Source organism: Camelina sativa, chromosome 20 (genome assembly GCF_000633955.1).
Source record: "Camelina sativa cultivar DH55 chromosome 20, Cs, whole genome shotgun sequence".
Taxonomy (NCBI): Eukaryota; Viridiplantae; Streptophyta; class Magnoliopsida; order Brassicales; family Brassicaceae; genus Camelina; species Camelina sativa.
Window position 1 is genome coordinate 2398902 of NC_025704.1, and position 12255 is coordinate 2411156.

Sequence of the window (12255 nt, forward strand, 5' to 3'; positions counted from 1 at the left end):
TTTCATCTTTATGCAAAAACTATTTATGTATATATAGTCAAACCTATGGAAGGTGTTATATATGCTTAATCATCTGTCGACGGAGAGATAATAATAGATATATAGTCTATGGTTGCGTTGCGAATCCGATCATACTTTTGTCCACACCGTAAGTAGTATACAATATATAGATATTTGACGAGATATACTTGGCTCTCCTAGATGTTGGGGTCAAATGACTTCAAGGGTCGCTATAGAATCAGAATAGAATACAGTACACAAAAACAAATATGGACTCTTCTAATCCCAAAGTCTCACTGATTTATCAAACCATAGTTGTTCTTGATTCATGTTTTCCAGTCTCATTATAATTATCCGTTTCCTAACCCTTTCGTACTTCTAATCACTATTTAAATCCAAAATGTAACCTTTTCCTTCTTTTTTTTTTTTAATTCATCAAATCTCAAAAACTTTTTAGAATTTGTTATTTTTATTTTAAAATCACATCGTAAAATGAGAAAACTTAAATTGATTTTTTTTTTTTTCTGGTTTATTTCTATAAAAAGAAGCTATAGTCTATATTACGTTTTCTAGAAATATTTTGATTTTAGTACATTAATTTTAGTCCATATATATACTTTCTACGAAGATATATTTTTCAAAAACAATAATTAGAGGGTGTTTAATCCGGATAAACCAATTCTATCCGAACCGAACCAAACCAAACTGAAATACTCGATCCAATAACCAAACCAATTTTTTTTTTTTTTTTTTTCTCTAATTTCGAATCTCTCACCCTCTCACACATCATCTCATAGGGTTCAAAATTTTGGTTTGCCCAGAAAAATAAAAAAAGTAGAGTTCCCGCATTGTCCAGATTCTGAAAGATTCATCGACTAATTTGAGTTTTTCTCGGGAAATTTTATTGACTGTGAGTCTAAAGCGTAAGGTAGCGATGATGTCTAACTTGGTGGAGCCTTCGTGGCGCCTTCTGGCAGCGAGCGGCGGAGATACAGTTAAGCTTTTCGACGTTTCCGCCGATTCCGGTGATCCCTGCGTTTTGAGCTATACTCCTTCACCTGGTTTTGCTGTCAACTCCGTCAAGTGGAATCATACTAGTAAGTAAAATCTCCGATTAGTCGCATTATCTAATGTTTTGCTTTTTGGTTGGTGAGTGAGATTAGGAAAGTGACTGAAGTTGTGAATTCACCATTGATCTTAGGAATATGTAATGATTTAGCCGAGTTTAAGTAGCTAGAGCAAATCTGAATTTATCTGTGATCTGAGCTGTTCAAAATTGAGTCTCTGTGTTGATGAAATTGGTGTGTTCTTTAGGGATCGTATTTGGGAAGCTAATTACTCAGCAGAGAGGTTTCATGGTAGAACGTTTTGTTTTGGATACTATTTGGTTTTAGTGAAAGGAGAATGTGTTTGTTCTATTTGGGATGCAGATTTGGTTGTGGCGAGTACGGGAGAAGATAAGAAGATATCTCTGTGGCGGAAAACTGGGCAGAGTTTAGGGACTGTTCCAGTTACTACTGGGAAGGACGGTGGTGATAGTGCTGAGGTTACTACCTTTTCTAGAGTGATTCTGATTTCCATGTCTTGCATCTCTTGGAATGATACTATTTTATTTATAAGCTTGTTTTCATAATGAGTTTCAGGAATGTTTATCGGCTATTAGCTTCAGCAGAAAAGGTTCCAGGTACATTTGTTCTGGAGGAACTGGTCAAATTGTTAAGATTTGGGATCTGCAAAGAAAGCTTTGTATTAAGAAGTTGAAGGGTCATACAAGTACAATTACTGGTGTGATGTACAATTGCAAAGATGAGCATTTGGCTTCTGTTAGTGTTGGTGGGGATTTAATAGTCCACAACCTTGCTTCTGGTTCAAGGGCTACCGAGCTCAAAGATCCTAATGGGCAGGTTGTTCAGTTTGTACATGTATGCTTTTTTTTCCATAGCTCAGAGCACTGGTCATTAAACTAATTGGCTTTTTAATCGATTCAAGACACCAGGTATTAAGGTTGCTTGATTATTCAAGGTCCAGTCGACACCTTCTACTTACTGCAGGTGATGATGGCACTGTGCATCTGTGGGACACAACTGGTCGTAGCCCCAAGGTTTTCTCCTTTACTTATAGCAATTCATATGGAAAGACTGTATTTTTGGAAATTTATTTAGAGAAACAGAAGTCAGACAAGTGGTTATAATTTTGCTCAAGCCGTGTTAATGCTTTCCAGTTTAATTTCTCGTATAAGTGAGGAATTTGCTTTCATTTCCACAGATGTCTTGGTTGAAGCAGCATTCGGCACCAACTGCTGGTGTTTGCTTTTCGCCATCAAACGAAAAGGTAGCTGAATCATTACCAATCATTCTTGCTATACATAACGCAAAAAATCAGATAAATGTGATTGCGGTTTCTTTTATCTTTTAACATGTGCTTGGCACTCTCAGCCTGTCTAATTCTCTTTGACATAGAGTTCATAGACATAGTATCCAAGTAATCTACAATCTAAATTATCTACTGTAACAGATAATTGCTAGTGTGGGAATGGACAAAAAGCTTTACACTTATGATTCTGGGTCCAGAAGATCTTCGTCCTGCATTGCTTATGAGGCACCTTTCTCCTCTCTGGCGTTTGGGGATAATGGCTACATTCTGGCGGCTGGAACCAGTAACGGTAGAGTAGTATTCTACGACGTCCGTGGAAAACCGCAGCCTGTTACTGTTCTGCATGCTTTCAGTAATTCAGAGGTTAATACATTTTTCATATAGTGCAATCTATTTAGCATGTCCTATCTAATGACTCTGATTCCGTGTATTGTTACTTTTTCACTCATCACTATTGGTTGTTTAGTTGTTGTCCCTATCCTGGTTTTCCAGCTGCTTCACCAATCTAAAAATCCAACAGTAGCAGCAACAAAACCTTCTTTTGGTGACATGATGCATATTGTTGGGGTCAACTGACTCATGCTAATCTATATGTTTACTTTGGATTGCAAAGTTAACAGCATTTGTTTTTGTTTGTCAGGATGTAACAAGTTTGTCATGGCAAACATCAAAACCAGTTATTGTGAATGAGAAAAACTACACTTCTGAGATGGCTCTTTTTGGCAGTACTGTGGAAGATTCAGTTGTCATTCCGGATCCACTTCCCTCAACGACACCCTTAGCTTCACAGTCTGCGTTGGCACCAGGTTCCCGTGGAGTTTCCGCAAGTACTGTCTCATCAGTAGAACAGACACCAAACAGAACTCATTTATGGCCTGGTGGGCCACTGGGAAGACTAGAAGCACTCCGTGCCAGTGACAGTTTCAACGATGATATGAAAGTTTTTTCACCTATTATTGCATCTGATGAGAAGTGGACTGATAGTGAAGTATTTAATATTAAAGATCATTTAGACAAAAAGCCTTCCTCTTTGCTATATCCTTCATCTAGCAAGGGATTTCCGTTCGGTGACGATGGAAACAAAGACCATCCGATACTCGACTGGAAATCAAGTTCTACTTTGAAACAGGTTTGTGGTTCTTTATCAAGCAATTGCCATTATTAATTTTAGAAGTCGTTCATATAACTTCATTCTCCAAAAACTCTGTTATTAGTGGTTGTACAGAATACATTATCAGGACTTAATTAAACTTGCTCTCTAGTATATTATCCTATCTTATATATGTTACATCGGTTTCCAACGTTTTTTCATCATTATGCAGGATGACACGAGGGCTGCTTTTTCGCCTTTTGGATCTACTACACCAACAGCATCTTCCAAAAGTGAGGACTCTGCTTTGACACCTCCAGAAGCATGGGGTGGCGACAAATTTTCAGAGAAGTTTAACCAATTGGCCAATGAGAAATTTTCTGATAAGTTTAGCCACCTGCATGCACCTTCACGTCTCGCGGTTTCAAGCACAAGTGCTAGTACATCTGGATCAATGTTCTCTAGCTCTCGAGATTTCCACTTGTCGTTTGGTCAAACAAACCTCACAAACGTAAGCTCAGAATTCCCACGGAGCAGAGACTTCTCTTCAACCTTTGACACATCTTCAACACTGACAGACAACAACTTGCCTTCAAGTCCGTTGTTTACAAAAGGCATCGCAGCTCCGGGTAACATTGATTCATTGAGGCTATCACCAAATTTTACACGCAGGTTCTCAACATATGCTGAGAGAATCAGCACCACTTCTTCATTTAGTGACGGGGCCTCTCTCACTCTGGGTTCACCCAAGATAAAGAAAACAGGTGCAGAAACGAGAGAGGAAGTTTTAAATAATCTGTTGCCAAGACCAGAGACGGTGGCTGCAACAGATGCAGGAGCTATTCCGCTTATGAATGTACTATAAAAGTTTCACAAAAACCTGAGAATTTATCTCGATAGGATATCTGTAACTTCACTAACATGTGCAAATCTGTAGCAGGGAGGGTTGAAGCAATCTCAAACGGATCAACAGCAAATGATGGGTAGTAGCAATTTCACGCTTCAGCTATTTCAAAGAACGCTCGAAGGAACTCTGGACTCTTTCCAAAATTCAATTCATGATGACGTGAGGAACCTTCACATTGAGGTCCTCAGACAGTTCCACATGCACGAGGTAGTGTTTGCTCTGGCTTGAATCTCATCCCTGTCTTCTTCAAGTGACTTGATACTGTTTCTTTTTTAACAGATGGAGATGTCGAAGGTGTTAAGCTCGATTCTGGAGAACCAAGCGGAGCAGATGAAGGAGTTAAAATTGTTGAGAAAAGAGAATCAAGAGCTCAGACAAAGGCTTTAGATGCGACCGGTGTGAGTTGTGTGTTCAAATGTTGTGTGGATTTCTATCATTCTCTTTTATACTCTTCATGTGTTCCTCTCCGTTTTGCCATCAAATCCATTTGTTTTAATATATGATCGATTCGTTTGGGTTTTTTGGTAGAGATCGTGTTTACATTGGAACTTCGCGTTTCCATTAATCTGGAGAAAGATGCAAATCATTAATCATGTCACATTTGTGAACATGATTCCTTTGTTTTGTCTTTTTTGTCAACTATTGATCTTGAATTTGAAAAAGAAAATAACAAGTACCCGTAACTGAAGCTGGAATGTAAACTCGAAATCATACAAAATTAAGACTTTAACAATAAAGGCCACCCTCTTCCACAGTGGACAGGCTGGTGGATGAGGGCTTTCGTATACTATTTTTTGAAAATTGACGTGTGTGTTTCTCTTCATTTTCTGATTAATCTCAGTACATCGCCAACAAGATGTAACGAACCAGCTACAAGAACCTGCACACACACACTAGAGTCAATGAGCCATTTTACATTGCTAACTACTCATTATCCCAACCCCTACCTAAATCCCGGATTGAACACTCGTCAAGAAAAAAAGGGGTTTGTGTTTATACCTGGAAACGTGTGGCTGAGCTACTCTCATGTACATTATCCCTTAGCCATTTTATTGCCATGGGCAGTGAAGTAAACACCTCACTATTCCCACTACTGTCACCATCTTTTCCTCTATCTTCTTCTCCTTCTGCGTTCCCTATAACCAAAAAAGACTTAAGTTGAGATATGGAACGTGACGATGTGTGTTTATCTTGTTCCATGATCAGAAAGATTTAGGACTACTGGATTTTTGTTATTACCTCTTTCACTCTGGACAAGGCTTTCCCAAACTTTCTGGAGTGTAAACTGCCATGACAAGTCAACCTGTGGATCATTCTCTGGCAAATCAGCCGCTGTACCAACTTTGTGATACACTGACATGTTTGGTACAAACAATGCCTTCTTGAAATGCACACCTGCATCAACCATTATTCAGCCTTCTCTAGTTATCTTATCGGTTTTTACTCGGCCAACTTCTTTGTTTCAACATTGACATTGTGTGACCCACTAAAACACAAGGCTCAGGAACTTACCGTATTTTGCACATGTATTCCTTAGATGTGGAAGCAGCAGGTTTGGGTCCCGAACTGACATACAATTGAACAACAATATCTGCAAAGCAACCAGATGCGTTCGTTCAGCCAACTCCAAAGTTTAGGAACCACAGAGAAAACAAGTATAGGCATTTAAGAAGATCTAAGACAGAACAAGAAACCTTACCTGTTGGCAGGTTTCACCAAACCATTTTTCATGAGAGGATGCTGCGGAGCCATTAACCAGATGTTCCGAACTCTCTGACTGGTTGTCTCCCTTAACGGCAAACGAAAACCATTTGGCGCATGCTTCCATGCTTTCTGGACTGTGAGCTCCATCCAGATAAAAGACTAGATCTCCTGAAGTCCGAGATTCAGTAAATTGATCAGGGACGACCTGTGCTCTCCCTTGCAAACTCGTTGTAGCTAACCCTTTGATGAATTGCTCAGGCAAAATACCCTAGTTCGAAGAAGAATGTGGAAAAAAAGATGATATTCACAAATTGAGAGAAGGGCCAAGATACAGACTGTGAGTTGAATAAAGAAGGAAAAGAGCAGTTTACCATCTGAGTCCGACTTGGAACTTCAAGTTTACCAATTTGCTGAAGCCAGGTAGAGGCAAGCGAAACTGCTAGACCAGCATTAAGATATTGGTGCTCCCCATCAAGCCCAAGTTTCTGACCACTTAACAGCCTTGCAGTTAGTGGTTGCTCCACTACGAGATTCACCTGTCAATATGATGTCAAAGCTTCTCAAAAACATCTCCGCAAAAGCAGCCGCACATAGTTTCACAGATAAAAAATGCAACAATGGGACTAATTTTGTGGATGTATTGAATTTCTCACTTTCCACCATTAAAGAATGGTATATTTCAAATGCTACAATCAAGCAAGTAGCACATAAACAGAAAGTATATTTATGCGCCTACATTGTCTGCCAAATTTAGTGACCATAGTGTTCAATAATTAAAATAGAGCGTACATCTAATTCGGAAGCTTTCGCTTCAAGGACACGCATGGCTTCATCAGGTTGGGGCACTGTGAAGGCTGGAACTCCAACCTGAAGTATGAACAAAGAAGATGAGGCAAATATGAAGAGTATTGGTAAGTTACAGAAAGGAATGGTCAGTTTTAGTTTTAGACATATAAGAGTTATAGCCAACCTTGAAAATTCCAGCCTTTTCACCAGCAATTTTTCCAAGGGTATCACCTGTGATGCATTTCCCCGAGAAGAAACAAATCATATGATATATTATCAGATGAAAGAAATGTAACTCAAAATATGTCTGCTCATTTAATGCAAGCAGAGACCTTATGATTTTAAAGTTTTTGTATGAAAAAATAGAGGCTGCACATCGATAACGTTTTCATAGCAATATTGGTATGGCAAGCAGAAGATTCCAGTTACAAACCTAGAATTTCCATGTGGTCATATCCGAGTGAAGAAATACCACATACCACAGGCTTCTGAACCTGTAACAAGTCAGCAGTAGATCCCCATGAGAACTTAATTAGGCACAAGAAGCTACTTACAAGTTACAACCTTCCTGAAAGTAATTCATATTTTAGTAATTGGAGTCTTTTGAGGATTATACTATAATTGTGTTTGGTTAATAAAGGATTTGGGTTCCGATCTTATAACTTTCCCCTGACCCAAGAAATAAAAATGGAGATGATCAATTTTCAGGTTTCCTCTTTCGTAATAAAATTTAACCTTGGATGTTAGCTAAATTGATATGTTCAGACAAAAGGATTAGCTGAAAAAAAACAGGTCAAACGTACCGCATTAGTGGCATCAAACTTGCCACCTAATCCTACCTCCAATATAGCAGCATCTACCTGCATATAGAAGCAAAGAGCAGCACCCCTTTAATCAATAAAGAGAAAACGGTGTTTCTATATCTATCATGTTACTGAGTACCGCATTAGTGGTATCAAACCTTTTCTGCAGCAAAAATTTTAAAAGCTAGCAACGCAAGGAAGCGGAAATATGTAGGCATCGGTATCTCCTCGTTAGTTCTCTCCTGCAAATCAAATTGTCAGCAACCTTGTATTTTGAGATAAAAAAACTAAAGCTTCCATCTTAATTTGGACCTATGCACACCATTATGAGCTATTACCATCAAATTCTTGGACCGCGACACAAAAGGTGATTTCAACAAGATACAGGGAGGACTCTATACATGTTCTCTTCAGTATAACTACCTCCTCGAGGTAACAAAGATTTATATTGATGACTTAGTACGTCAGGTGGGGAAAAACTTAGTGTTCAACAGTAGATCAATAATACAATTTCTCTATTTACCACAACTTCAGCACAGAACACCTCGGTTTTAAGCTAACATGGAAGGACAAAAAAAAAAAGTGTTCATGAAAAAGGGTGATCTACTTGATTATCATATTCTATGTGGCTTTCATCACTAAGATTCCAAGTTTAGATAGAGAACGTTACTGATAACTACTAGTCAATCTAGAAATCCAAAATACAGGAAATGAGTTCAAAACAAATGATTCAAATAATTGGATCTTCTTTTTGTTACGAATATACCTTGAGCCTGTTATAGCACCACCAGAAATAACCCAAAAATTTCTCCTCACTTATGTCCGCACTGTAGCAATAATTAAAACACATCAGATAAAGCAAAGCAATTCTTAGCAAAGATGAGTACAAAGTAGAGATAAACTGCCTTGTGTGTTACTATTAGGTCTCTACTTATTAGATCGGGAATAAAAAAGGCAAATTCCAAAATTCAGCAAAAAGAAATAGGCTGTGGAAAATGGGAAAACGTCAGTCAACAAGAGGACTATGCTAGCCAAGTATTGTAGGTTTCTGCTTTTATGAGCGCAGTTATATATTTCTTAGAAATTTTAACAAACTTGGAAAAACATACCCATCCAAGCGAAACCTTTCCCGGACATCAATGAGGTGAGGTGAAGTGAAGAGTCCAGTTCGGAAGCCATAGTTTCGTAAAATAGACTCTGTAAAGGCACATGTGGATCCCTTCAGGGCACATAAGAAACAAAAAAGAATAATGTTAGCTCCTGGATCAGATAATAATCAGCCATGCAAACAATGAACCACTTTTATCAAACAAATTCACTGAAGGTTTAAATCAAATAGTAATCAACCATGCTATCACGATCTAGAAGAAAGAACTGATAAGAGACATCAACCCACATTGATTATCTCGTACAATGATATAAAACAAGATTTTTGAAAGTGACGATTTTTCTAAACTGACAAATCCATCAAAATGCATCTCATGGCATGTAAGGATCAAACCAATCGCCTTATCGCACTTGAACGCTAGTAATTTACAAGCAGAACTCCAATCCTAGGGTCAGGGGTCTCACTCAAATTGGGAAAAAGCTCAAGATGAATGAGTCCAGTAACTGTATCTCTCAAATCTCCACGGAGCAAACCTCTAAGGTCTTCTGGCTAAGCAGTCATAAGGATGTAACGGTCAAAACTAGAGTAGAACTAAGAGAGGCTTTTTGGTTACACGAATTCAGAAGATATCTAACTAACTAACGAACAAACTAATAATGGCTAAAAAAAAAAAGAAAGATGTTTCAGTATCATTTATTGAGCTTTAGCTAGAAAAAGTAAAGTAGTTTGTTACCTTGCCTTTAGTACCAGCAACATGAATAACTTTCATCTTCAAAATGTCTTCTTCCAGGTCAAGTAGCTGCCAAATTGATTACAAGAAGACAATCAAAAAACAAAAAAAAAAATCTAAACTTTTAAAGAGAATCATCAAAATCACAAGAAAAAACAAAAAAACAAACCTTGAGATAATCAAAGACTAACTCAAAACGATCCCCACTGTTGCTTTTATCAGCACGACTTCGCTTTGTAATCAAAGAAGACAAAGCAGCCAACGCTTCCTCATACGAATCTCTCCCTGTTTTTGACTTCACCACTCCATATTCACCTTTTACCATAAACAAACCAAGTGGTGAGCTCGATCCGATAAAACTGTAGCAATAGAGTGAGTACGAGCTTAGACACGAAACGAGAATCAATAAAAAAACAAACCTTGAGCTGCCATGTCGATCTGCTTTCTTACCGAACGAATCTGAAAAAAAATAGCGAAACTTTAAAACGAGAACTTCTCTCCGAGTTTCTCGGAAAAGATAGAGAGAGAGAGAAACCTGAAAAGAGAGAGATGGTTGTTGGTGCGGCTGTTGGTGGAGATGGTGGAGCCGAACCGAGAGGTGGTGGTGGTGACAGAGGAACGCATACCTCAAACGGCACGATGTGGTACGAGGTCCTATCGAAACTGCAAACATTCTCTTGTCTCTGTAAACTACACTGTTTTGCTTTTTGTGTTGTTTAGTCGTTTTCGGCAATTGGATTGAGACATCACTAAGTACTCTTCAGTTATTAAAAACATTAACATCCTCAATCAATCAATCAATCACAGCCGAACTTGGAATCATCATCGGAGCTTCTTGAATTCTTCATCGATATTCATCTTGTGGCTTCAGAGATATAAGGAAGAAGAGGAAGCGAGGGAGATAATGGATTGGGACAACGTAGCTGCTGAGGATGTGATTGAGGCGCTTAGAGAAGTTGAATGGTCGACTCCTCCCAAGGATGTGATTGGGATAATGGATTGGGATTTTTGATCTTCTTAATGTTTGATTTTTTGCTTGCAGCTATAGAACCAATTACTTTATCCTTGTGATTTTCCTTCTGGGTAAGTGGAAAAGTTTCTTGCTTTTAGCTGTAATTTTGGGAATTTGTGGGGGCTTTGATGAGGATGATCTTGTGCAGTTTGTTAACTGATGTTTCTTTCTTTTTTTGTTGTTGAATTCAGGTCTTGCGCTTATCACAAGACCTCTGGCTATTGTGGGTGCTGCTCTCACAGCCTTAAGCATAGCTTTTCTTAATGACAGGTATTATCTCTTTTGACTTCTTTTAGTTTCAACTTTCATAACTCAGCTCTACAATGCGTTGAGGCTTCACGCTAATGTGAAGCTGGTGTAGTTTCCCATGTATTGGAAGATATTAGTTTATACTTTCATATCTTGCTCTGCAATGCGTTGAGGCTTCATGGTAATGTGAAGCTGGTGGTTGTTTCGCATAAAGTGGAAGATATTAGGCTACTTTGACTACAGTATTTGTTCTTGAACCGGATTAACAGTAGTGGATTGATAGTTTTTTATAAAACCTGACTTTTTTATGATGGCTTATTCCACTCGTATGCGCATAAAATTGGTAGTTATTAGGCTCCTTTGTTTATAATGGTTTCTCTAGAGCTGGATATTAGTATTGGAGTTCATAGATTGTATGATTTTGGATCTTGAAATCTGAGTTTTCAAGGTGGTTTTTACCATTCCTGCTGTTGGTGTTCATGTTAGAATCTGACATCAACGTTAGTTGCTTGTTTCTTAGGCTTGGATCCTGCTAGTATTGTAGTATGTGGTTGTGTATGCGTGCGTGCTCCCCACCAGAATCTATTGGATGTTCAAGCTTAAGGGGTTTAACTGTTGTCTTTTGCAGTTTTGCAGCTAGTTTTAATGAGAAGTTTATCAGGACTATTAGGCATTTCTCCCCACACTTAGCTGCAAAAATGAGGCCTCCCCACATGTGAGTTTCTTTTTGATTTATTTTCTATGGAAGATATTAAGAGGATTTCTTAGTTACATCTATATATTATTATGTGTGCACTTGCAGGCCTGTCATCCGTGGAAGATCAGCAGCAAGAAAGACAGTATACGTTTGTGGCAAACCACGATGGGTGTTCGTTGTTGTTCTCCTTACAGGTACTTGATACTCACTATCCCTTGTCATGTAGTTAGCAACATTGGTTTCGAAACTGCATTAATGTGTTGATTTCCTTGCGTACTTATAGCCAGTCTTGTCATGTGGTTTTCTTCCTGCGGTTTGTTGTGGGTCCTCTATGCACTTCTCACTTCCCTCGTTGGTAAGTCTCGCTGCTTCTTTGATTGTAAATTTCCTTTGATGATCCTTCCCTCGTTGTAATTTTTGACATGAGGTTTTCTCTCCATACTATAGTGATTGTTCTTCACGCGAGTGTGAGAACTCCAAACCTCAAAGCACGCTTGAACACATTCCGCGAAGAATTTCGAGCTGTCTGGCGTAACTACAGTGAACTTTGAGCACAGGACTGCTACAATCTAGGAGCAAACGGAGGCTGTTAATCTGAAGTGAACATCCTTTCGTTAAGTCAGATGATGGCATATACGGCTCTCAGTTTCATGGTTAAGATGGGTTAATGGCTGTTCTGTCGCAGACAAAATAGATTCACTTGAAATACTGACATACTTGACCAAGATACTTCTTCTAATTGTTGTAGTGATGTTTATACTTTTCAAACTATTTCAGTGATTTGACTTCACGATAC

At 38.5% G+C, this 12255-nt stretch overlaps 3 protein-coding genes across 4 annotated transcripts; 2 read left to right on the plus strand and 1 right to left on the minus strand.

The window, feature by feature from the left end:
• On the plus strand, positions 808-4991 carry LOC104768792 (protein NEDD1-like). 2 transcript variants are annotated; one of them, XM_010492844.2, is made up of 10 exons: positions 808-1097; positions 1431-1546; positions 1644-1904; positions 1997-2101; positions 2266-2331; positions 2515-2736; positions 3014-3502; positions 3696-4319; positions 4401-4577; positions 4650-4991. In XM_010492844.2, exons 1-10 carry the CDS (start codon positions 935-937, stop codon positions 4755-4757), a joined length of 2331 nt encoding a protein of 776 aa, XP_010491146.1. In that variant the 5' UTR covers positions 808-934; the 3' UTR covers positions 4758-4991. The 2 variants fall into 2 exon arrangements, with proteins under 2 accessions (XP_010491146.1, XP_010491147.1); XM_010492845.2 differs by having other exon boundaries at positions 4404-4577.
• LOC104768791 (folylpolyglutamate synthase-like) lies at positions 4938-10536 on the minus strand. The gene is made up of 17 exons (XM_010492843.2): positions 10037-10536; positions 9921-9960; positions 9671-9816; positions 9505-9570; positions 8773-8882; positions 8430-8490; positions 7822-7905; positions 7664-7720; positions 7294-7354; positions 7045-7091; positions 6864-6941; positions 6446-6610; positions 6070-6342; positions 5883-5961; positions 5610-5765; positions 5370-5506; positions 4938-5250 (listed from the first exon to the last, which is right to left on the minus strand). Exons 1-17 carry the CDS (start codon positions 10172-10174, stop codon positions 5191-5193), a joined length of 1758 nt encoding a protein of 585 aa, XP_010491145.1. The 5' UTR covers positions 10175-10536; the 3' UTR covers positions 4938-5190.
• Positions 10406-12254, plus strand: LOC104734603 (PRA1 family protein A2). The gene is made up of 7 exons (XM_019241751.1): positions 10406-10483; positions 10536-10584; positions 10705-10783; positions 11391-11477; positions 11565-11653; positions 11743-11814; positions 11907-12254. Exons 1-7 carry the CDS (start codon positions 10406-10408, stop codon positions 12008-12010), a joined length of 558 nt encoding a protein of 185 aa, XP_019097296.1. The 3' UTR covers positions 12011-12254.